Source organism: Thunnus maccoyii, chromosome 3 (assembly GCF_910596095.1).
Source record: "Thunnus maccoyii chromosome 3, fThuMac1.1, whole genome shotgun sequence".
NCBI lineage: Eukaryota > Metazoa > Chordata > Actinopteri > Scombriformes > Scombridae > Thunnus > Thunnus maccoyii.
This window is the reverse complement of record NC_056535.1, coordinates 23,432,870-23,459,337: the sequence shown is the minus strand read 5'-3', so window position 1 is coordinate 23,459,337 and position 26,468 is coordinate 23,432,870. Positions and strand designations below refer to the sequence as shown.

The 26,468-nt window shown below is 39.2% G+C and overlaps 1 protein-coding gene and 1 long non-coding RNA gene across 5 annotated transcripts in view; one reads left to right on the top strand and one right to left on the bottom strand.

Annotated features, from left to right (window-relative positions):
- Positions 1–26,468, bottom strand: part of LOC121894525 — a 35,740-nt gene that overhangs the window by 4,233 nt on the left and 5,039 nt on the right. For 2 of the 4 annotated variants that reach the window (XR_006095556.1, XR_006095557.1), the window contains exon 3: positions 20,502–20,588. The exons of 1 other annotated variant lie outside the window; for it this stretch is intronic. This is a non-coding gene — a long non-coding RNA (uncharacterized LOC121894525). Of the gene's footprint in view, positions 1–9,300; positions 9,801–20,501; positions 20,589–26,468 lie in introns of those variants that run through there. One more of the 4 variants, XR_006095559.1, reaches the window with a different exon arrangement.
- inka2 (inka box actin regulator 2) lies at positions 7,751–23,162 on the top strand. The gene is made up of 2 exons (XM_042407171.1): positions 7,751–8,191; positions 19,844–23,162. Exons 1-2 carry the CDS (start codon positions 8,120–8,122, stop codon positions 21,089–21,091), a joined length of 1,320 nt encoding a protein of 439 aa, XP_042263105.1. The 5' UTR covers positions 7,751–8,119; the 3' UTR covers positions 21,092–23,162.

The window sequence follows — 26,468 nt, the reverse complement described above, 5'->3', positions numbered from 1 at the left end:
TTACTCCTATGTGAATATAATATTTATATACCTACCTGCTACACATCTTCACTCATTTGAAGTTGATAGACGCCTGGTGTTTGGAATAGTTTGTGACTACTTGCCAAGTGTGCTATGGTTATCTGTATCAAATAAGCAATGTGTTTATTTGTCTTTTGGTTTGTTTGTTTTTGCTAAAGTGAAGACTATGATTTAACTTCATGTGTTTTTCAATCATGAAGTACCAAGTGAAGCTGTTTTGGCTGTATCGGTATACTTTGTGTTGCATTTCTGTATTTTGTCATGTTTTAAACCGAAGTGAAAGTATTGTGCCAAAATGGTCACTTTTTCCATCTTCTGTTAGAACAACAGAGTAGTGGTACTTTTTATGCTGCTATTTAAAAAAAAAATACAAACCCTTTAGATAATTTTTCTTCTCACTGTTATTGCTGAAAATAACGAGCGCCCACCCAGTCGTGGTGTTCATAACATGGATCTTGGTTACCACTGATGCAGTATCTACACATTAGGGCTATTTGCAGTATCATAGATCATCATCATGCTTCAACTGTTTTTAGAGAAAGCACCTCTCTCAAGTTCACACCAGTGTGACTAATGATTACTATTTGTCATTATATGATGGACTTGACTTTACAGGCATTGTGGGGGTCACTTTTTTAAAAGTCTTGGCATCGCTGTTTGTGTTGTTTCTTATCTTTTTATCCTTTTGAATTGAGCTTTTCTGTCTGTTTGCTGTGTATGCAGTATTCTGTCAGTTTGTTTGTTATAACAACAATGAAGTGTCAGATGAAAATTAAAATCTGCCACAACAATCACGTGTCATCTTTCTTCTCCCACCTGTCACCAATGTGGAATATATATATATAATTATTTAGTTGGGTTTTTTTTTAACGGTTCACAGCTGAGTTTCAAAACACTAATTTTACAGAAAGCAGCTTTAAAATGTACACAGAGAAACAATGTCAGGTGCCATCTTTCACATTGTGAGAGGACAAAAACACAGAGAGAGAGAGAGCAAATTAAATACTTGAATGAGGAAAAACAAATTATCTTTTCACCTTCACCTTCACTGAGTGTATAGGGCACTAATAACTAAACACATCTCCTATATACCCTTATTAAAGATTTTATTATCAGCTGATTTTAAAGACCCAACAAATCCAATATTTAGTTCAGTGGAAGAATTAATCAGTGATCCAAAGCCGATATGTCTAAATAACACCATTACAGTTGGTATTTTGAACATGACTATTACTTACAGCTGAAGTACTTATGTTAATATCGCTCATCACATTGTTGCACTGTGTTTTACTTCCCACTTTCCCTCTTCTTTCCCAGAGAACAAATCAAGTTTAATGTCACATCTTTACTAACTCGTGTTAAATGGGAACAACTTATTAGAGGATCGCAGGTGTTTCCAAACTCTGACCACATTTAAGAGCAATTTTATTGTTATCTGCTGCCCTCTAATGTTGTGTTTATCAAGTGTATTTAATTATGTCAAATCAATTTTATTTGTACAGCCCAATATCACAAATTTGCTTAAGGGGGCTATAATCTGTAATATCAGCAATACATCATCCTCTGACCCTTAATACAAATATTTAAAATACTTCCTAAAAAAATCCTGTAAGAGGGAAAAAAGTGGAAGAAACCTCCTGAAGAGCAACAGACGAGGGACCCTCTTCCAGGACAGACAGATATGCAATACTGTAAATGTTGTGTGCACAGAACAGACAAAGATAGCACAATTACAATTACAGAAGTACAGCATGGAAACACAGCAAAAAATTATAGATAGATTGATAACAGATTTTTTTTAATGAATCTTCTCCTTGATTGTCTCTTCATCTCTTTTAAACTCTGTTAGATTCACTTTTTCTTTAATACATGTAAAGCACTTAGGACAATATCTAAGTGTATGAATTGTGCTAAACAAATAAACTTGCCTTGCTTTTGTTGTTTTTTTAATGTAGGAAACACAAGTTATGTTTCCCATAGCAAATAATGCAAATTCATCACAATTCAATAATTAATGGCAAATAAATAGATAATTTGAAATACATATAGATCAAAAAACTGAATAAAGACCATTTTATCCTGACATGACACCTTGTGACTCATCACACAATCCTAACTTTTGATTATTATCTTCAATATGAAACAACATCCTAAATGTAGCCACAAAATGAGGACATATTATATTATATGATTGAACTGGTTCTGATATGTAAATCTAGAGCTTTGTAGATGCAGAGATGGAGAACTCAACAAACATCAAGCAAAACCAACACTCACCTGAAGACTGTAAAATAATATGATGCACAACGTCCACAGCAGGTTAGGCTTCTGACACACCTCTTAAACACCTCTTTCATGTTATCAACCAGCTGTTTCACTGTCAGCTCACACTCAGCCACATGAGTGATTCTGACGATCTTTCACAGTTTGTAACCCATCATTAGTGGTTGTCTGGCTGATGACATCACACAGAAGAGCGGGATGACTCAGTGACAGGGGGATAGTGATATAACAAACTGTTTGGAGATAAACACGCTCATATCCACCTACGTCATAAATCAGCTTAATTGTTGGAGACATGATTCAAGCAGAACATCAAAATTAGATCTTTATAACTTTTTTTTCTCAGCAGCAAAATGATGCAGTACTCCGGGAAATGTAAATATCACTGAACTTTTATATGTTTGACCTTTATTAATTGCTGTTACAAAATGAAATGCCTAAAATCCACAACATGAGATTCAAATTATCTTTCAGTGGTTCAGAAGAGCATAAAAGCAAAAGTTAAACTCGTGTTATTGAAGTGGTTGATCAGGCGCCGCGTTTGACTCAAAACCAGATGTCTCTTTTCCCACTATATATGAAAATGTATTACAAATACAGGCACCATATGATTATTTGTTTCTCATCCTCACTGAACCTTTACACTGTTGCACTGTCCCAGTGCTTTGAAAAAGCTGTATTAACCCTTTCAGTCCCAGATCAAAAATTTGCATTTTTGTCTTACTTCTATTGTTCTTATATAGGTATATACTATACAGTATGTGTGCGTATATATGTGTGTGTGTGTGTGTGTGTGTGTGTGTGTGTGTGTGTGTGTCACTTAACAACATCAAATATGAGTGTGTTGCACATCTTTTTTTTTTCAGAATAAACAGAGAAAGATAAAATGTATTACAAAATGCTTTTATTAGAACTCTGAAGGTGTCAACATTGACAGCTCATTTTAAAACTGAAACACAAATGATCAGTGAAATATGTGAAGTTTGTGGTGAAACTGACAACGATGAGCTCTCAACAGCCTCATAATCAATTATAAAAAAAACATATGCAAACATTGACAATGTACAACAACAAACATTTACTCAAAGCAACTGATTTTGAACTCATTTACTCGGGTTTTACTCAACTCAGACCATACCACTGACCTTTTTGACTTTATAGACATCAGGAGTGAACAACCAGAGTGTAAATAGTTCAGTGAAGCATCATATCCAATAAATAACACAAGTAACCATTCAGTGAACTCTTTACAGCCTATTTCTCATTCAGAAGAAAAGGAAACAACCACACTTTGATGCGCTTTAATTTATTCTAGCTTCACCAGCGTTCATATACATGTCACTCGACTTGCCATAACTACTTACAAGTAGAGGTTAAAAATAATTGTGATTGCTACTGTTGTTTGTAAGACAAGACCTTGTCTATTGATATGTTAATAGAGAGCAAGATAGTCGCATTGGTTTGTATCCAAGCCTCGTTTAAAAAGTAGATTGGACACCAGCGTCCTGCTGGGACTGATAGTGTTAAAAATGGAGCCCTGTCTCAGTTTTACAAGTCCTGTGGTGACGCATCCTGAACTTTAGATGGCAGTGTACTAACATCTTTGGTAAATAAAGACTCTACGTCTGCTTGGATTTAACTGTTAAAAGGCCAATAATTGATCATTATTGGCAACATACAGATACACATTAGTCCCACTTTATTCCTTTACGGTAAGCATAGTACAAAAAAATGAAATCACTGTGTTTAGCTTGCAGCAACTGGTGATGTAATCATATCTATACTTGATTTACAACATTAATTGTATGGCCTTACTGGGATTATAACTCCCAGTTTATAATGTTTTAATGGGTATAACATTGTGAACTCTATAAACAGAAAAAAACAATGATGCAGACAAATCATATTTAGTATTATAGTGTAATATATTTGGGGTGATAACATACTGCATCTGTGTCTTCAAAGCACACATGTGAAGCTGTTTTTTTATGTATCTCAATGCAGATGACCTCAGATTGAACATTATAAATCACAATTTGCCTATCTTCTGTCATTCTTTCTATAATTTAATCACTGCTAAATAATGTAAAACCTTCTAAAACTGCAGTGAAAGGTAATGAATATGATATAAAGAACTCTAAAAACTACTTTATACCTGACCGTAATAGCAATTGCCATGATTTAATAAAAAGTACTGTGTAATAATTGTTGATCACATTACGTGGCAGCTGCAGTACATTGATTGGTTTTATTACATATTTAACTGATTAAGAATGACAGTTATTACATTTCTACAAGTTATTACATTAACTGGCAGACGTTGCATCATCACGGTGCCTGGTCTTGTTTCCTCTAAATCTAAAACAGGAAAGTGTGTCATCTCATTCAATTACTCTCACTACTACAGTGCAGAGAAGTGACATAACACAACGAGTTAACTACTCTCACTTGTACAGAAAGACCATTAATAGACCTGATGCATAATTTATATGAACTTAAGGAGTTGACTAGTCTTGAATTCACGATTCCTGGTTCACTATTCATATATTGCTCTGTGAAAGCTCCGGGTTTTGATCTAGTGCAGCTTTTCTTTGCTTTTCAGTTGATTATTTTGAGATGATCAGCTGCTGACATGGCAACTGTAAATAACAGCAAAGTTATTTTGTTCTGTTGTTGGATTCCAAATGAGTTAATTCATTGTTCTCTAAACCTCATAAAAGGCTTGTTAAAGAAGTGATGCACATGATTGTCTTTTAGCCTCGTAGTTCAGGTTTTATCTCTTCTGTTATCTTGCCAAGACAGGAGAGATCTGTAGAAGTTTCTGTTTACAACCAAAACACTGGCAGTGTGTATGTGGGTGACATCTATGATAAAAACTTTTTTGTTTAAAAAGTCAGAACATCAAACAAAGTGATTTCATTGCAAGGACAAATATGTTTTGTCTTTTTTTGATGGTTTGATTCACCCTGGTCGGAACACCCAAATGTCAGGGTAACCAAACAAGTAATAACACTGAGTCACATAAAAGATAATAATACTTTCTGTCTGCAGTGATGTATAGTGAGACAGTTGCTGCTGCTGTGTTTCAGTGCTGAGTGATCTGAGGAGACATTTCCTTATCCAGTGTGTTCATGCCGTCAGCTGAGAGGAAGCGGGCACATGCACAAGAAAGCAGCTGCAGGTCAGGGTCACATTCGGAATAGTGAAGCAGCCTCTCAGTTCAGTCTAGCTGAACGTTTGATGCGTCATCATCACCAACTCAACTGATAGAGATGTACAGGATATTCACGCTCGGATGAGCTAGTTTAAACAGATGTATTTGAGATTTATTTGTATCTGTAAGCATTTACTGTACATTTAAGTTCTCCATGTTTGTAGTGCATACATTTGTGAGTCTGTCCACCTTTACGCTAGCCGTTAAACTATTTTTATAGCCGCTTAATAGTTTAAGTAATTAATCAAGCAAAAATATCAACATTTGTTGGTTCCAGCTTCTCAAAAATGAGGATTTGCTGTGTTTCATATGATAGCAAATTGAATACCTTTGGGTTTTGGTCTGCTAGTCTTACAAAGCAAGAAATCTGAAGATGTAACCATGGGCTCTGGGTAATTGTGATAAGCATTTTTTTTTCAATGTGACATTTAATTGACTGAACAATTAATGGTGCAAAAATTCAACAGATAAACAATGATGCGAACAACTGTTATGCTATAGTAAGTTGCTATAGTAATATCTTGGCTGTATACATGGCTGAAACACTAAAAACTCACTAAAAACTGAGCAAAAATGTTAAGATTATGAAACTGCTTTGAAACTGAGTTCACTTGAATCTTGAATCTTATCTGCAGAAGTGATTTAAGTTTAATAAAAAATAACCAGAGCTGGGGAAAAAGTTCTTAAGCTGCAGTCATGACACTGAAAAGATCCGCTGCTTGAAGAGAGGAGCCCTATCGTCATATAATATTAGCTCTTTGAATATTTACTGTATAAAGTGCAACAGAATTAGACACACAAGTCAGTTAAAGCTCTTCCTCTCTCTTGGAAGTTAAGTTATGCTAAGATGATTTATTCATTTGCCCCATTTCATTTCTTTTGAAATCTGAGTTGGATCTACTTCCTTCTTTTTCCTCTTTCCCTTTCTCTCTCTCTGCATCCGTCCATCCATCTGGGATGAATCACTGACATCAGCCCTGATATTAAAACTTCCAGATGACAGTTCTCAGCACGAGGAGGCAGGTCAGAGGGTCAAAAGCACCAGGGGACCAAGTTTGCAGGCTGTCAACTAAAGGTCTTAACTGTGAGGAACTGAATGAACTGGCAGAAAAAGTACAGTACCAGTCAAAGGTTTGGACACACTTTGTCAGTCAAGTTTACGGGAAGGTATGTCTAAACTATGGACTGGTAGTGTATATCAGAGTTTTATCATGGTTGTTGTGCATTATGTGTAACCTGCATTATAGAGCTGGGTATCTTTTGAAATTGTTTGAAAGTAGTGATGTGAGTGTCTGTGCCAATACCAAATCAATACTTTCATTGAAGTCATTTTAGGTCATTCAGCTAAAGAAATCAAAGTTCCCAAATATTAAATGCTGTCTAAACACAAGCTAAACACAAAACATTATCTTAAATTGGCAATATTTTAAGAATATGTAAACAAAATAACAAATCTTGCCAGATTTTCAATGCCAGCTTTCCATAAGTTTTCAATACTATCATCTTCTTTCCTTTTCTTCTTAGCAGACACAATATATTCTATAATAAACTGACTTCATGTAGTTTCTTTGACTTCTCCAGATTGGAGCAGAACATGTTTTATGCTCTGAAAACTTTAAGAAACATCAAATATATATTGTGATTGACAACTTCCAGATTGGCTGCCTTGTACAGTATATGCAACACTTCCTTCCCTTGCTAATAAAGCATCCGGGTCAAACAACAAAAGCCTGTGGCTCAGGTGTTTCCTGTCTGACCGCAGTGAAGGTGGCCAGGAAACTGTCCCTATGGCCCATTTCATGACACATATGGTTTCTTTTAGAAACATCCTCCTTAAACTTCCTCTTTCAGTCCAATGCACTGCAAAAGTGGCTGCAGAACTTATTCGACTGGTCTGTCAGTGGTGTGGAAAAGAGATGTTAGCTTTATTTTTTATATATATTTTATTGTTTTTGTTTATTTATTTATTTTGCTCTATCAATTATCTGATCATTCAGCCTTGATTCAAATATTTCCAGATGTTTTATCTTTCTCTTCATATTTATATAATCATCTGTGGTGGACAAATCTACTCGTCCCTAATCTATCATAGGTTTTATCCCAGCCTGAATGAGAGTCAGTCTGTCCTATGAGGCTCAGTCATTGGAGGAAATTGGATAGGCAACGTAAGCGCTCCTCTTGAATGGGAAAATAGCAGAGAGGGAGAAAACGGGCTGAGCAACACACACACACACACACACACACACCACACACCGCAGGCTGACAGTAGACAAGCAGCAGCCACTGAGAGACACACACACGGACTGAGTCTCTTGCTGCAGCTACAAGAAGGACCTCATTATCATTTTTTGTTTGGAGTAAATACGTTTTCGCCATCAGGAGTTGTTGTTTTTTTAATTAGAGGATTCGCGTCATTACGAGGCGCGCGCATTCCTCAGCAGGATTTGCGCATCTCCAATTGCAAATTGTTTTCTGCTCTCCACGAGAGCGCTGTTTTAATTTTTCACTGCTCAGGAGAAAGCTTTCATAGTCATGCTCGAGCGGCGACTGACGAAGCGTTTCATCTGAAATTCGTGTAGCCTATTTCCAAAAAAAAAAAAAATGGAACCACAGCTCTCCAAACCAGAATGCAAAAACATGGATGCGTGTCTGAGACGGCTGAAGCAAGAACTGGTATGTTTCTGTTCTATCTACTTCTATTATTATCACTGTAGGATGTTGTTTTACTTTCATAATGTGCATTTTGAACATGTAGCATTAGCATTGTGATCATTTGGCACGCTAATGGACGCGCAAACTAAAAAAAATATGAAAACAATTTCTCATAAATAAATATTCAAAATAACATCAAATGTGGCGCTTTCTTTTGCATGCGTCCTGGCAGACTTCCGTATTCCTGACTTTCATCTGGTTTATAGTTTCAGTTGGGGGTGCATTTGTATTCTTTTAAATCGCATTAATCTGTGTAGGCTTAAAGCTTTGGGCACACCAGAGGCATGTGTACATATCCCTCCTCTCTCGATCCACGCATCTGGGACAGATGTTTTAAGCTTAATGAGCTCAAGACAGTTTTTTTCTTCCTCTCCTAAGCAGGGCTGTTGTTAGTCTGTGGTGGGATGCAAGTTCAGAAAAAGAAAAAGATTCAGTGTGTTTTGGGCTGTTGCAGTAAATTTAACCATGTGTCCATGTGTGTTGCAATAGATTAGAGCTGTAATGATTTGTCAATTGATTAATTGATCAAAACAATTAATTGGCAACTGCTCTGATGACTGATTCGCCATTTAAGTTATTTTCCAAGCAAAAATGCCAAATATTTGATGAGAATTTGCTGCTTTTCTTTGTTACATTACAGTAAAGTGAATATTTTGGGGATGGTCAGACAAAACAAGACATTTGATGATACTCTGATGGGTATTATTTCACTGTTTTCTAATGTTTTACTGTCTGAATTATCAAATAATCAGCAAATTAATTGATAATATTAATAATTATTAGTTGGAGCCCTACAACAGACTGCCAGTTTCACTCACTACACACTGAAAGCAGGACCACTCAGCAGTCACTCTGAGTTCCATCACATTATTATGCCCTAAATGAACTTGTCAGTCTCCCTCATTTAACATGTTGACGTCTCCTCTCCTCTCCTCTAAAAAAAAACAAATTTGTTTGATGGTATCAAATCCAGAGTGCCATTGCTTACCCCCTTCTTTGAAATGTAAAAACAAAATCTGTAAGCTCACCCTCACACCCAAATCATTTGGCAGTGGCACACTGTGTAGACCCATTTTCAAAGGAGCTTTAACTGGCACAGATTTCATTTGGAATCATCTTCAAAGCAGACACAGATTTTTTTTTTCTTTCTACCTAGCCACTGGCCCACAGAAAAGCCTTGCATGGCTGTGTGTTTTGCAACATGATCTGCTCTGTGACTTCTTGATTCGCTGCTCCAAATTAGCCACACGTCTGTGAAGTGGCACTTGAGATTTTAGGGGAGTAGACCTGATGCCAGGGGGACATGTTGTGTCATAGCTGCCATATCGCAGTTTGGTAACATAATAGAAGAAGTGCTGTGCCATGCTGGGGATCAAACAGAGAACAGAGAACATAGAACAGAGAGCAGATGCCGGTTAAAAAGCTGAGGCAGCCTTCCCTGCACAGGACCATGTGGGTTGCAATCTGTTGTTCAGAAGACGAAGGCCATCTCTGCCAAGGTTGTCACTTTTCTTTCTACTGTGACTGATTTTCATCCAGTGCTCAGTGGAGAGTGGTAAACCGGCTCCATCTGCAACACAGAGATCACAAACATCCAACAACCGACTTGCAGCTGCGATGCAGAGTCAAGTAGCTTTTCAGTATCACTTGTGCTTCAAAGACTGATGTAGTTTAAAAAGGCCCCTACCAGTTGTTTTACATGTTTTAGTCCATTTACTACAAATCACATCACAGCCTTCCATTTTGCCAACTGTGTTTTAGGAGTGTGAGTATATTTTTTTGCCAGGCAGCCATTGGTTTTCATTCATCTCTTTACTGTATTAAGTTAAATTAGTAGATTCTTGGAAATTCATCACACTCACTAATGCAGTTTAACTGTGGATTGATTCGACTGAGCTTCATTACTAAGCCATGCAACTTTGACAAAAGTGAATGCTGACTTGATGTTCAGTGGGCAGAATACACAACTTCAGCAAGTTTCAAGTAGCTTTGTGACTCGGTGTTCATGTTAGCTTTTTTCTGTCTGGGTTAGGGGTTGTTATTTTACCAATCAGTAGTGAGGGACGTATCCATCCCACAACAACATTTTTCAGTTGACATGCTAAGCGAAGTTCACGTTTTTGTATGTAGATGTAGATCATGTAGATGAATGAATTATGCAGGTTTAAGAGTTGTTATTTCTCTAAGTTGACTTTTAACAGCTTGTACAGCTGCGTAGAACTCTAACACGCTTGTCACCATTTTCCTGTTTCCTGATCTTCGCAGAAAGATAATGTTCCCATTCTTGAACCTGCCTACAAAGCGTGCAAACAACCATAAATGAGTACAACACCTGTCCAATTTGAAATGCTGAAAAAATCTTACATGTGGACAGTGATTTAGAGATCTAGAGCCAGAAAATGTTTTAACAGTTGGCTTACTGACTATTGTGCTGTATGGAAATACACTGAAGCTAATGTTGCCACAAACAGGTGGAAGAATGCATCCTAAAATGCAGGTCTAAAACTGTGCAGCATTCATTTGAAAATAGTTTTCAACTTTGTAAAGTATACATGATGTTTACCTAAGAAGCTAAAACTTTCAAAAATACTGTTATGATCCTTTGAATCTTCACCATAATACACCCAAATACTGACTAAAAGTCTCTCCAAAAGAGGAAAATGTATGTAGTTTAGTTTGCAGTGCCTTTCGCATTATAGAAATGTGAGTGTGGTATTCAAAGCCTGTGTAAAAGTCATGTAAATTACAACTTTGAACCCAGTGCTCCACAGTAGACACTCTGAAACCCAAGATCTGGTGCTTTATCAGCTCTAAAAGAAGAACAGTGTCATATGAAAGTGTGAACACTGTGTCAGGGGTCCGCAGGGTCAGTCTGTGTGGGGCAGTGTCAGGTCACACTTGAACATTTGACCCTTGACCTGACAAGCTCTGGGGCTATTTCTCTTGACTGCTGAACACATCCAGTGAAACAGTGACACTAAAACCTGACAGATAAGTTTTAACATCAGGAATGTATCATCGTTTTTCATCTTTCTACTTGTGTTACTCTGACTGAAAACAGAGTTTGTCAACAGGCTGCCAGCCTCCATTTGTTCCTTAAAAAAGAACAACAAGGCTCCACAGAAATCCTGTACACATCATGGTAACAATGGAATATTTTTAAGCTCATGCATGACTCATTCTTCAGATAACAGACGTAAGCCTTTCCTGCCTATTTAAGAGTCGAAGATACAAACACTGACACGCCTTTGAGTCATCTTGTCTAAATGTTGGTTTCACACCTGCTTAACAGCGTCACTTCACACACTAAAGCATAAACCAAAGCGTTTGATATCCTCACTGGATAAGCTGATTTCACATACATCATGTTCCTTCATCCCTTTCATACCTGAGGCGAATTTCAAACATGACTATCACCTTGGAATTTAACACCAAAGCCAGCACTCATGAGGTCATGAAATCTGAGAAAATACACACAAGTTTGAAGCCTACAGTATAGCGTCTTCTGGAAAGCTCGTGTGCCTCAAAGTTCCATGTTCTTTGTAACCTTTAGGGTGTGGGATCAGAAAACTTTACACAACACAAAGCAGTGTAGTGATTTAACTTTGAGTTCGTTTGTTTTGTGCCTCCCTCATGGCTCCTGTTCTCCAACCTGCCCTTCCTTCCCCTCGGCTAAAATTGTCCCAACTCTGGTGGCAGCTGCGGGGTTTGAGTGGGTGATTATTGTGTTTTAGATGGACCTTTCACAAAGCCCGTTTATTATTATGCACCATACACATAACCTGCTTTATCGTGGTTCACAGAATGGAAAATGAAATCATTACCCAAGACGTCAAAGTACAGATTGAGGATTTATTGTTTCTGGAGATAATTGAGTGGTTAAGTCTGCTGCTATAATCATTTATGTGACTCCTCTGCTTCTCGTCATTGGAAGAGTCTTGTATTAATCATTTTTATATATTAAGCCATTATTTAAGAAAAAAGTCCAAAATCTCTGGTTCCAGCTTCTAAAATATGAATATTTTCTTCTTTTATAGTAAACTGAATATCTTTGGGTTGTGGACTGTTGGCCAGGATGAAACACGATCTTTGTGGATGCTTTGGAAAACAGTGATTGACATTTTTCACCATTTTATTATATTTTATAAACCAAACAACCAATCAATTAATCAAGAAAATAATCAACAGATTAATCGATAATGAAAATAATCATTAGTTGCAGCCCTACTCTTAGTATTGCCTTCTCTGAGGTTTGGGTCAGTATTGTCTCATCCGGTGTTGTCATCCACCCACTCCGGAAGGAAATATCTGGCTCTTAATGCACCACTTCTTTCACTGGTTAGTGGCTAACTTTGTCTGTCTGCCATTTGATGTTGGACAGGTAGAATATAGAGGATGTATCAGGGCTTTTTGACTGAAAACAGCTGCCTACTGCAGCTGGAAACAGTCAGTGATGGAGGACAATAAGCTGAAAGATGGTAAAACGTCTTGCAGAGCTGAGGGGAACTGCAAAGTTGGGTGTTCATCACTACAAGTGACCCACATTGTCATTTGATCCACTGTTAATATTTATGGACGCCCATTTACTCCCATTGTATTTATAAGTCAGCATGTGCATACAGTACAGACTACAAATTCCAAAATGCTCTGTATTCCATACTGACCATACTGTACATAACACAAGTTTGATAATATAATTCATAAAAGCCTATAAAGATGCACTGACTGTATAAAACACTGAACTCAGTGAGTTCTCAAATCCTCATAATGCTGCCAAAAAAATCAAGACGTCATCATGACAGCTTACAGCAATCACACATTTTCTTCAGAAAATGCTTCCGTTTTTTAGTCTCCATTTGATGTTAGACTAAGAGGGGGCAGGATCTGGAGTCTCTGCAAAATTAACGTCGCACTTGATGTTACCACTGTGGACTGGGGAATTGCCTGTGCACTTTCACTGCCCACACACACAGGGTGCTGACGTCAACTGCTGAGCTATCAAGCATCTATCTAACGACTATTGCTTCCAGTCAAGATTTACAGCCAGGAAGACACCAGATTGGGTCCCAGACTGTCTCCAAATATCATCTGCCAAAAGATGATGATACGGACTCTAATCATCGTGTGTCTCCCACAGCAGCGTCATTTTTGTAACGGCGCAAACGAGCTCTAGCAGGAAACAAGCTATTAAACTACATCCCATCTCTGAAAAGGCTGTGAGGGAGTCTTTGCTGAGCAGCATGTTACAAATAGATGTGAATAGATGTGATTTTAAAGGGTTGTTTCAGCCAGATTATACTAAACATAATCAGTAAACCAGATAGTTTGTGTTGTCTAGTTTGTCCAGGTTTTGAGACAGTCTGAGGTTTCTGATGCCGCTGCAATACGATGGAGGTATATGGAATGGCCTTGATTGCTCACAGCATTTAAGAGTTACATGTTAAAAATGCAACAATAAGATATCTTTCCAGATACAGTGTTCCCATTATTCTGGATAATTCACAGAACTCCCTGTCAGAAGCTTTCACAAAACTATCTTTTGGTAGAAAGTAGCTCCAATGAAAACTGTTCACAGTGAGGTCTGTGGATTATCCAGAGTAATCAGGATATTGTCTCTGAACAGATGTTGCTGTGAAACGTCTTTTACATACAAGTTTTTCAACCCTGTTGCCAGACAAGAATGTTGATATTGGATGATTCTACTAAGCCTTGGAATATTTAAGGTTACGGAAAAATTGTGGTTATAGTTAATGGTGAGGTGAATGTTAAATGCTGGTCTGTGATGGGACACAAACTCTGGTCTCCTTCATGAAACTCAAATGTTTAAAATGGCCATCCACCACCTTAAACATTGCCACTGGACAAAAATTATAAGATGAAGGGTCATCAAATATGGATGAAGGGATACTGGGTTCAATTTTCCAAAGCTGTGCACACCACAAACAAACTTCTCTTTACCTTCATTGTACTGGGGCAGCAGGAAAAATCTCAGAGACAGATGTCCCAACATCTGGGCAAATAAAAACTAAACTATCTGCATGCCACTAGAGGAAAGTGAGAAAATATGGGGATTTTTTTTTTTTTTTTTGCAATTTGGATGAACCAACGCTCTTAAGTCCTACTTTCTGTGAGGACTCATTATATAGACATAGCAAGAGAAGCATATCAACATATTGAATATTACAAGTAAAACATTTGAATGTCAAACCTAAAAAACAATTAGTCATGACATTATACAGAAGGCATTTGTGTCCCATATTCTTACGATGAACATTATTCACACTTTCCCCCTCCTGAAGATGACCTTGAGGGTATTTGGTCGAAACAGAGTCACCATATAACCTCGTCAAAGAGGCATTCATTACCATGTGCACAGTGATTTATTTCTTTTCAGCTGAATGCTGCACAGCTTTATTGCCCTCTCGATCGTGACCTCAGGGCTGTCCATGGCAGTCTGTGGCCTGTCCAGCAGTTTAGTCACAGAGACCCTCTCTGTATCCCCCCGGACAGAAACCCCATTCCTGTCCTTGACCCACACAGCCCACCATTCATTTTTAATTAGGTGTGGAAGGAGGGTGGAGTACACTAGCTGCTGCTGCTGGCCAGCTCCTTCTAAACAGGAAGACCCTTTAGGGTCTGATAACCTTGGCCTCACCATTTCCTCCCCTCCAGCCACTAACAAACAAACAACAACCGTGAATGGCCAGGATTTTAGCCAGAATAGAGCAGCGGTTTGTTTTTTCAATCTCTCGTTAGTGTATTTATTTCTCACCTAATAACCCAGAAAGGTTTTTTTGAACACAACATGCAAGCACACACGTACATGCCTTAAGATAAAAGACAATGACCTCATTCAAAGGAGGCGTGTCTGGACATGTGTGGATGTGTGAGTCGAGTGTGTTTGCACAGTGAATTTATTTTTCCCTCCATAACTGATGGAGGCAGTATCAAGGCCACAAAGAAAGCAGAGAGCTAGATCTCTACAGACAGCAGTGAAGTAGCATTGATTTATTTATACTGTACTTTGTGGTATTTAATTCACTTGCATACATATTGAATGGTTTCTGGATGCATCTTCACAGTAGATGGATCTTGACATGAGGATGTAAAATCACCAATCAACCTTTTTTTTTAATTACAATGGCCAGAACTTTTTAATAAGCCTCCATTCAACATTAATTCAAGACTGTCAGCCATTGTTCTTAAACTTTGAAGCATTCAGCCCTTAATTAGCAATTATGTCTGGTTGGCTGGCATCACTGCAGCCAGAAGAAGAAGAAGAAGAAGAGGAAGAAGTGGGGGGGTGAAGGGGAGAATGTGGACAGTCCCGGTTTGTCTCTCTTTCATTCATTCAGCAGATTTTCACTTGGCTTGCCTTTATAAAATTATCTTTTTATAGAAATACACGCTTGATGGATTAAACGGCTGAAATAGTTGGAGGCTTTGGTTCAAAAAGAAGATTTAACTCAACTTCATAGGACTGGGTTAATGATGCCAGTGTTTCTGGGCAGTACAATTATTCCCTGCAGCCCCAATTTCATCCCAGTTCTCTTTAGTTTTTTATTAAATTAAACTAGACAAGGCATTTTTCCCCTCATCTCCATTTTTTCAGGTTAAGACTTGATGTGCTAGTGTAGGTCGTGTCAGGTCTGCGTCCTCCATCTTTGTCCTAATGAGGCCCTCAGCTGATTCACACATTTTTAAAGTGAGACATCTCAGGATTTACAACATCTGTGCCTTAACTAGAAACTGCCGCGGGTCATTATTTAAAATCACTGTTAGCATCCAAAGCAGACGCCAGAATGAAGGTTGAAAAGGCTGACATATTTGGGCCACAAAGTTCTGCCTTGAAATAGCGGTGGTGGAGTGCCTCGAGTTAGTTGGTATGGTAAAGGTGGAATAATGGGGTTTAGTTTACGACTGTTCCTCTGTTTGTTCCCCAGGGCACAATATGAATTATTAATGTTGCCTCAGAATAGAAATGCCAGTAAACAACTCAGTGTGTTTTAAATAACCACGGCGAACGCATGCGATTTGGGGATAATAGGAAAGTTGCATGTGAGTGTAAAATTAGGGTGTTTTTGGTTAGCATGTGCAAACAGGTGCCGACCTTTCAGACTGCATGAGAATGGTTTGCTCAGAGGATAATATTTCAAAAACAAATTTAATACATTTAAGTGGCACAAGTTTCACGAGTAGCTCAGAGTGCAGTGATCCCTCCACTGATCCCTGCATAAACTTCACTGAAGCCAGATGTCTGCATCTGAAGATGTAACAACAATAACCGCACGTTATCCTGTCATAAGACTTGTTGACCTTTGATGTGGAGGAAAGTAAACCATAATTATGCACTCTTTCCCAGCCTCTCCCAGGACACAGGCAATTACAGCTAATGAAGTCAGCCATATGTGTAAGGCACAAAGACAAGAGACAACCTGATTGTGCTAATTACATGTACCTTCGCTGCCTAATTTAGCGAGCCAACGAGAAGCTCTGAAGGCTTTTGTTCCCCAGCATGTGCATTGATAGGCTTATTATCTGATCTTGGAGGCTATTCACGCCCCTGTGCACCTACTCAACCATATGTTACTGACAAGCAAAGTGTTTTAACCTGCAGCTTTAATGTCAATGGTGCAGAATATTGGATAAGTGTCTTTGAGTGTATATCGTAGTGTTAGAACGATTAGTCAATCGATAGAAAAAATTAACAATTCTGATGATGGTCCCAGTGTCATAAATGTGAGGATTATCTATCTTCTTTTATATTTTGTGTATCTTTGTAAACTGAATATTATTTGGTTTTATACTGTTGGTCAAAAAAAAGGTATTTGTACACATCGCCTGAAGTTGAAACAATTGGCAGATTAATCTGTAATGAAAATAATTGTTAGTTTCAGCCGTATTATGTAAGAGTATGTATAAGAGAATATGTGTCACTGTTCTAGAAAGTTAAATTTAGGTGCTTAAAGAAAAAGTCTTGTGATATTCTGTATTTTTCTAATTGTAAATAAATCCTATGCAAAGACCAAAACCCACAACAAATTGATCCTGGTAACAATAAAACCTGATATATCTTATTCCTCTGTGCCATAAACACCCACCGTTGTCCAAAAATTTTTCAAAACACATCAATGAGTTGAATTGGGTGACAAGTCTGTCATTATAATAAACAACTATAGTTTATTCTGAGTCAATCCCACAAACACCGTCCTGCTCTGCTACCACAAATACTCACTGGTTCACCAAATCCACAGCTGAAATTGTCCCCAAGAAATGCATTATTTACTCCTGTTTGAGTTACATATGCTAAAATCTACGGTGCCCTGCTGTTTTAGGGAATTATTTAGCCATTTTTAAAAATTGAAAGTACATATTCATGACTTGTTTTTAAAGATTCACGTCTTCAGTAGGAACAAAATGTACCTGGGAGACACAAACAGGGCAAATCAGAGGTATTGTTGGTCTTTTCATGGCACTTGTTGACAGTAACAAAAATATAGAATATCACCAGCCTTATCTCTTAATGTGGATTGAGTTTGAGTGAAAGAGTATATGGATCATAAGATAGATATGTGTTGTTGCTTTTTAGGAATTTTTGGATATTTGCCCATTTTTCTTGTGGGTAGATAGAACTTTATTTTTCATCTAATTTTTAAACCAATTTTAGTTTGAGAATGTTTGTTATGTGTTGCATCTGTCTGTTCTCCCATAAAACCCACAGTCTGCAACATTTCCCTCTCTCACGGTGCTTAAAGGTTGGTTTGTTTATGATGCTGTACTGTCAGTTGTCCTATGCAGCTACTTTTCCCACCCTGGGGGTCTACACAATCACTGCTCCCCGAAGATTAAGTATCACAGCCTGGTGTTGTTACACCTACAACCGATCCCCCCCCTCTCCCATCTATACCCATCTACAACCCCCCTCCTGTGTTCTTATGGTGTCATCCATAATTGAATCCATCAACAGTTCTCTCTTCGACATCTAAACATATGGCGAGGGATCCCCATCACACATATACAACCCTCCTCCCCCCCTTCTCTCCCTCCATCCCTACTCATCCGGCTGACTCTCACCGCCCCTTAACTCCCTCTCACTCACTGCCCCCCCCCCCCTCGCTCATCTCATTGTCAGTCCGTTTCCGCCTGAGTGACCTCATACCCCCGCCGTTTGGGGATTATGGTCTAGACGGGCAGCGCTGATTGGTTGTCATGCTTGGTGGTGTCCCCCCATTGGAGAGAGATACATATAGGGGCAGTCAGACTGATCCGTTTGAAAGGTGAGAGACAGTGACAAGCTGGCAGACGTGTAGACTAACAAGAACAGAGAGTGATATCAAGGATATCTATACCTCCTGCTTTGCTACAGAAGGTGAGCAATTTCTAAAGATTTATAATATTTGTTTCATAGAATGAGCTGTGAGTCCTGCTTTTCATTTTTGGAGGATATTTAACTTTAAAGTACTGAAATAAAGTAGCTGCTGTTTGTTGTTATGATAGAGGCCTGATTTATGCGCAGTAAATTACATTTATGAAGAGCTGACAGATGATACTGCATTTTAACTGACTGACAGCTTGGATTACAGGAAACAGTAGTTGTTGATCAGTGTAGTGTGCTACTGTAGGTGTTCCTTTATAGGTTTCTCACCAACATTTTCCCACAGACTCTGGCACATTTTTCAAAATTCCTTGCATGCTTTCTCTCTCCTCTTCCCACAGACATTTTTTAAAAAAGGGAGGGCTTCTGGCAGGTTCCCTCATCAATCAGTTGCTACTTTTCCCAGTGTGTGCATGTTCTTAGATAAAGATAAACCTGTTGTTATATTGAAGAGCACGATTCAAAGTCTGGGTCAAAGTGTGTAATGATTCAGGGTTGTAAGTTAAGACACAGGTCAGGATGTTGCCTTTGGGCTTTCTGTCTGCCTTCAGGCGAAGACGGTTAGCCCGGGTCACATGACACTGGCTCTTGAACAGATGAGAGCAGAAAGTGAGGAGGAGGTGGTGGAGGAAGATGAAAGCAGAGTGTATGACTACTGCAGCACAGAGGAAAGCAAGAGTGAAGACAAAAAGGGCTCAGAGGAAAAAGCAAATATGGATGAATGCAAAAAGGAAAATATAGATAGAAAGTGGGGATTTGAGTGAAGAAAAAAATGGCAAGCTAGTCTGTTTTACAGCTGTCATGGGTTGGATCCTCTCTCGTACGGAGGCCATATGGGATCCTGGCCTGTCATCCAAAACTAGGTCACATGACCAATAATTAAAACAAGGTGCGCAGCCTGGAAAACACAAGAGAAGAGCATAGTCTAACCGACAAAAAGACAAAAAGCTTGCCTGTTACTATTGCATGTTTTTATTCATTACTTTATGTATTTAATGCCTTTGACATTGTCAGTTAATGATGTGTAATTAGATTTTTGCTGGTGCTGAGATAAATGATGAACATGAAGGGGGGGCAATGAGGAAATCAGTCTTTGATGGACGAGATAGGTCCTGCAGGAGGCCGGGAATCAAATGCTTGAATTGATGAGCTCTACAGGGTCTTTTACTGTTACATTTGCGGATTTATTTTTTTTGTCTCATCTTTGTCTTTTTATTGCTCTCTCCCTCTCCCTGCAGCTATCGATGAAAGAAGCAGGAGATGGCCTCCACGCTCAGATGAATTCAATGATGGGAGCCCTCCAGGAACTCAAGCTCCTCCAGGTTCAGACAGCGCTAGAAAACCTTGACATTTCGGGTCGGCCCATTAACCGGGGACTCCCTCATCCTGCTCCGCCAGCTTGTTCTGACGCATCAGCTGCAGCAGCTTCAGCATCAGGCGAGAATCACATGTTGAGCACAAGTAATACCATGTCTGAGGAGGCCAGCCCAAATCCAATGCCAAGTCCAAGGCCATCTTTGGAGAGCAGAGCCACCTTCAGTCAAGATGACCACAGCCCATCCCGAAACAGAAGCAGCCTGGGAGCCTCGTCTTCCTCGACGTCCAGCCTAGAGAGTGAAAGTGCGACGAGTGAGAGAAGTGAAAGAGGTGCAAGAAGCGAGAACGACCTTGAGTCTATACCCAGGAGGTGGTCAGGATACATGGCACCACAGGTGGACTTCTATGGACCAATGGTGGGTAACCCTCCACCAGAGCCCTACCCTCAGCCACAGCCTCCCCGGCGTGCTCAGGTGGTGGACCTGCCTGGGATCCTGTACAGCCTTTCCAGAGAGGGTCCTTCACTGGACAGCGACTACTCCCAGGACAGCACAGACGACGCTAGTGACTGGACGTCTTCACTCATGAGCCGCAGCCGCAACCGTCAGCCTTTGGTGCTGGGCGACAACGTCTTCGCTGACCTCGTGGGCAACTGGCTGGACCTGCCTGAGGTGGAGAGGGAGGAAATGGAGGAAGAAGAGAAGAGGAGAGAGGAGAGGACAGCGGATGGTGGGGCAGACAGACCGGACACCCCGGCTCATCCTCTCCGCCTCAGTCGCTCACAGGAGATCTGCAGGAAGTTCTCGCTCACCACAAACATCTTCAAGAAGTTCCTGCGCAGTGTCCGGCCTGACAGGGACAAGCTGCTCAAGGAGAGGCCCGGCTGGATGGCGCCTGAGCTCTCGGAGGGCGACCTCTTCAAAAGGCCGAAGAAACTGGTTCCAAAAAGTTCAAAAGGCAGCTTCTATCTGCCGTTCTGGGCAAACGGACAGCAGGGGAAAGGCAGACCGTGTCCGCACCCAGCTGAAGCAGAGAGCAACCAACACCATCACTTCCACCAGCTTCACCAGCAGCCATTTGCAGGGATTTATTTAGACAGGAGACAGCCAGAGACTGGTCTGGAGAAAATGCAGCCCTTGTTTGACTATAACACAGCTGTGTGGGTCTGACAGTCAGTTTCAGGCCAACAGACTGCCAGTGATGCCAGATTGAGTGAGTGACAGGTGCTGGGGGATTTGGCCGTGTTGGAAGGGAATGAATGAAAGACTGAGAGGCTTGGATACAGTTATCTTCCAAAAATGAACTTCACATCCACCACATCCTGCGACTGAGAGATTATCAGGGCAACATTTTGTCTGACAATCCTAAAACTTAAACCTCGTTTGCTGTGTGTGTGTGTGTGCGTGTGTGAATGTGTGTGCGTGTGTGTGCTGGAGGGTGTCTGAGACAGAGTCAGAGAGAGACATTTCTGAGGATTTATGCTGCAAGTTTTATATTATTCAAATTTCTTTTCATGTGTGTGCGCATGAATAACTGTGCTCTCTGGATGTCTTAAAAGACGGTACTGAAATGGACATTTTTCTCAGAATGTCTCCATTACTTTACTTATATCATTACAATTCTTTATAAAAACACCCGCAAACTTCTTCACTTCTGTGCTACAGGACACAATCTCATATATCTCACTTATTTGCATCTATTAATAGAACACCAACTGTTGGATTGCATGGTTACCATTTTATAAATGATGCTACAAACAGCTGTTACTGAACGCACTGCCACTAAAAAACACAGTCATATGCTCCCTTTTGTTTCCAACAGCCCAGGAAGCCTTGGAAACTCAGGTTTAACTGAACCCATCAGTCTCATTCACCTTGCTCAGGGACTGAATGTTACACAGGAGGAAACTATGAGACACTGCCACATTTAAAAGGGTTTTACATAGAGTTTAGAGAAGTCTAGTCTCATCTCATCTTGCCTAGTAGGACATAACAGCAATACAGTGCATGACTAGATCACACCATCAAAGATTGCACATTAAACTTTGAGATTTGTCCCTCGTAATCAGCGATGTTGTGCTTGCCGTCATGTTAGAAATTCTCATTGTTTCTCTGCTGTGTAGACACGGCACATGTTGAGTCAACTGTCAGTCCTCCTGGGCTGTTACGCCATGAGAGGAGGGTGGAAAGATGGCACAGCCAACCACGAGTACTGACTGACTGACTGCCATCTGGTACCGGAACATTATGTAAAGCTCGTTCACTACAGGCTCAGCGAAGATGCAAAACAGGCTCATTTAATCCCAAAGCTTTGTAGATGAACTGAATTATGACGATGGTTGCACATGCTGTATATACACAGGTGGATACATTACAGGGCTGTAACAGTGATGAGACAGTTGAGAGGAAAGTTATCTTTATCAGACAGGATTCAAGTTGCAGACTAAATGTACAGAGCATTGTACATATTTGTCATCAACCAAGCAGCAGCAATAACAAGCATTTACTATAATATGCCATTGCATGATTTTCATTATTCTGCACACATAAATATTTCAAACTAACTTTACAGTTCTTACCAGAATATGTCAACAACGCCACCACATGTACTGAAACCACAAACTGATGAGTTAATCTTTGACCTACAGTATCTGTTCTCTTGTATCATATAAACTGTTTCAATGGTTTTCATTTCGAGATGCATTATGACAAAAAAAAAAAAAAACTACAGCTTCCCTCACAAATTCCCTCAGGATTTCAGATGACACTGCCCACTCTGACTCAAAATACTTAGTTGTTTTTATAGAGGAACACTGTTATGCAAGGACAATCTGATACTCTTAACTTATCATTATGAAAAAAAACAGTTAATTTCACTCAGTTTTAACATAATACCAGACCAATCAACTTAGCCAGCAGGGATTAGGCCTTCGGTCTTTTGAGTGTCTTGGCCAGTCAATCCATATGGTGTTGTCTCAGTATTCAGGTCAATACATACTGCACGTTCTGAGGGTCCAATATACACACACACACACACAGACAGTTTCTGCTGAGACAGTTGTGCCATAAGGCACAGTCTGAGATGTCATATCACACAGTATGTGTATGTAAATGTAACGTTTATTTCTTCCTATTTACAGTTCTTTAAGTGTAATTTTCTGCACTGTTATTGATATTTTTCATCAGGGTTCTGCGAACCCTCAGTAGTGATTCTGTGTCATGTGCACTGTAAAACTGTCACTGACTCTTTGTAAATTAAATCTGTTTTCAGAAAGAAATGTTACTCTGTGTCTTGACTTTAGTTTTGTGCATCGGTTTGTAAAAATCTGTTGATTTATTGGTTTGTGGAACACTTTCACAATTGTTCTTGTGTGGAGCTGAAACATTACAGCAAGTTGTAATCAATATTATAATATCCATAACAATATTCATAACTACAGTATATTTTCCTAATTCTACAAATTTAATAATATGGCAGAATTATTCAAAATCACATATACACATTGTCACCAACTTGAAACAAAAATGTATTGATAGAAAATTACATTTTTGATCATTTATACTTTGGAGATTTGTTATAAAAAACCAATAAAAAGTAAGAATTACCCAGGCACAAGAGGAAAACATCAGACCATAGCATCAAGCTTGTGCTCTCAGCTGCAGCTCTTAGTGTGATTTGTTTTTGCTCTGCAACAGCAAAGTGCTGCTGCATGACTAACAGGTTCACTGAGGGCAAAGCCAGCAAGTCACTCACTGCCTGTGCATCGACTGTGCACTAAATTGATTCTAAATCTGTAGCACAACTCCATCAGTGTCTTCAATAAATAAACAACAAGAACACAAACTGCGCTGCCCTGCGGTTCATCACAGGCACTTCATGACACTCAATCCCTGAGATGCTTTTTATGAGATACACATCAAACTACATCAATCAGTTCATCTTTCTGTCCCCCGAGGAAAGCAAGTAAGCCTGCGACGGTACAGGGGTTTCGTAAAACATCTCTGGTTTATAGTGTAGAAATAACTCTGAGACATAATATTCTGTGACGTTTAGTCTGTTTCTGTGTTTCATGTTGCTTACTGCATTGCGTCGTTTTATTGTTTGATTGACAGGCTTTTCTTTCTGTGTAAAGTCCTTTGAGTCATACTTGTGATAAACAGCTACATAAGTGAACTTGAACTTGAAATAAGGCGGCCCAGAACAAAGATGCTTTTAAGACGAAGCAGAAAGTGATGTTACTGTAACATCAGCATAATGGCTATCCTTTTAATTCAGACTGACATTCATCATTAGCTGATTAATCAGCTAGTCAATCAGACAGAAAAACAATTAATTAACAGAGACTCAATTAATAATTTAAGTCATTTATCCGTCAAAAATGCCAAAACTTTCACAAGTTTCAACTTCTCCAATGTGTTGATTTGCTGTTTTTATATAATTGTAAGTTGAATATCTTTGGATTTTTACTGTTGATCAGAAAAAACAAGCAATTCAAAGACATTATTTTCACTATTTTCTGACATTTTACAGATTAAACGATTCAACACATTAATCAATACCGAAAATAATCAAAAATAGTCCATTTATACAGGAGAGAAAAGCCACAACTTGCCACTGATGTTAGTATCTCTACTCATACTGAAACTTATGAGAGAGAAGTCTAACTTTTTCCCCCACAGTAAAATGTAACTTATGCTGCCAAATGTGTTTTGATCAATATTCTCTCAGTTTTAACTCCATCTCCCAAGAACTTTACATAACACTCTACCAACAGGTCAGTGAGCATCCTAGATTAAAAAAGACGCTGGGCTCATTTAGAGACAGGCTAAGAATAATCTGTGTGTGTGTGTGTGTGTGTGTGTGTGTGTGTGTGTGTGTGTGTGTGTGTAAGAGAGAGAGAGAGAGAGCAACAACAGCTGCAACTGTACGGCCTTCTCTTCTGGCTCAGTTTCCCCTGGGATCCCAGCAGTGGACGCTGACTGTCTGACCACCACCTCCCCCTCCTCCTCCATCCTCCCCCTCCTCCCAGCTAGTCCCAGCTAGTCAGCTGTCGCTCTCTCACAGCCTTCCAACACTACTCCCACCCCAAATCTGGGGCATGCAATGCCAGAGTGCAGCTCAGTTGTACAACTTTACAAGTCATAGATTCTGTAGCGCTTAGATTTATACAACAAAGACATCAGGTCATGTTACAATTCAGCAGTCCGTTTACCGCCTAAACATAATCATGGGGACTGGTATGATGATCATTTTATGAGTCTGAAGAGGGGCATAGGGGAAAAAGGACGCATGCACTTATGTGTGTGCATGTATGTTTCTGTGACCCCTCTGGATCCTACTGTGGGCTAATTTCCTGCTAAGCACTCATCTTTCAATAAGCCCTCAGCTGTGTAGCCACACAGCTCTACCTTGACCCTCAGGAATGCGCTCACATTTCACTTTTTATAACCGTCAGCAACTAAAAGTCCAGAATCGTCACTCAGTGCAGCTTTCTGCATGAAGTTCCCACAGGAAACATGAGACTTCTTCACATACACAAACTCACACGTGCTAAAGCTAGCAAAACCATAGGTCATTTGTAGTAGCATATAAACATTCTCACTTTTGGAAATGAAAGACTACATCTTAAAGCCACAAAGCAGAGCCAGATTTGGCAGAGAAATAAATGCAAGAGTTAAATCTAGGGCGAATTATTTGGGATTTAACATCTGGCCGCTTTGCAATGCAATGCTTATCGTACAAGATAAGTCTCACACTCTCTTGTTCTGCTAATGCATGCAAAGTGGAACTTCACAGGCATGAAATGATGTTGCATTAAACATTATTAACCTGGACTTGTAATGAGGTGAAAGAGGAGCAGCATTACACACAAAATGCATTCATAACGCTTGAAAAGCTACAGTGCTCACTATATCCCATGTGCTTATGAACATACGCTCATATTTCACATGAGGATAGTTATAGACAGGGGTGTAGTATATACATGCATGCCATAAACAGATGTACAATGTGAATTTGTACAAAAAAATCATTTAAAAATTATATAGAATATCACAGAAAATACTAAGCAGCAATTCATATTGTGTAAATGTTTCTGAATGTACTCTTGGCCCATACAGTAGGCTATATAAACTTGTTGAGGCATTAAATGCAGATATTAAATAGGTCAACACATGTTTGAAACAAGAGTCGTGCAAAATAGACTAGTAGTACAGTACAGTGTGTAGACATTTACATTGTGGTATGTAGAAGCCTATTTGAAAGTAGTGGGAAAAAAGGTTGGGTGATCCGACTGAAATCAGTATCACAATAACCATTTTTCTGATATACATAGAAATCACAACATGTTAAAGGGATGCAAAATTGCCAATTAATTAATGAACTGATGCTCCATGCAATAGACTTTTCTCCACATGTTACATCCTGCAAAACACTTTTTTTATAGATGTAAAACCTTAACTACTTATGTTTGAGTTTTTAAATCACAATTTGCTCTAAATCATTCATGTCAGTGTCATAATTCTGTAAAAGTTTATGATTAAGGAT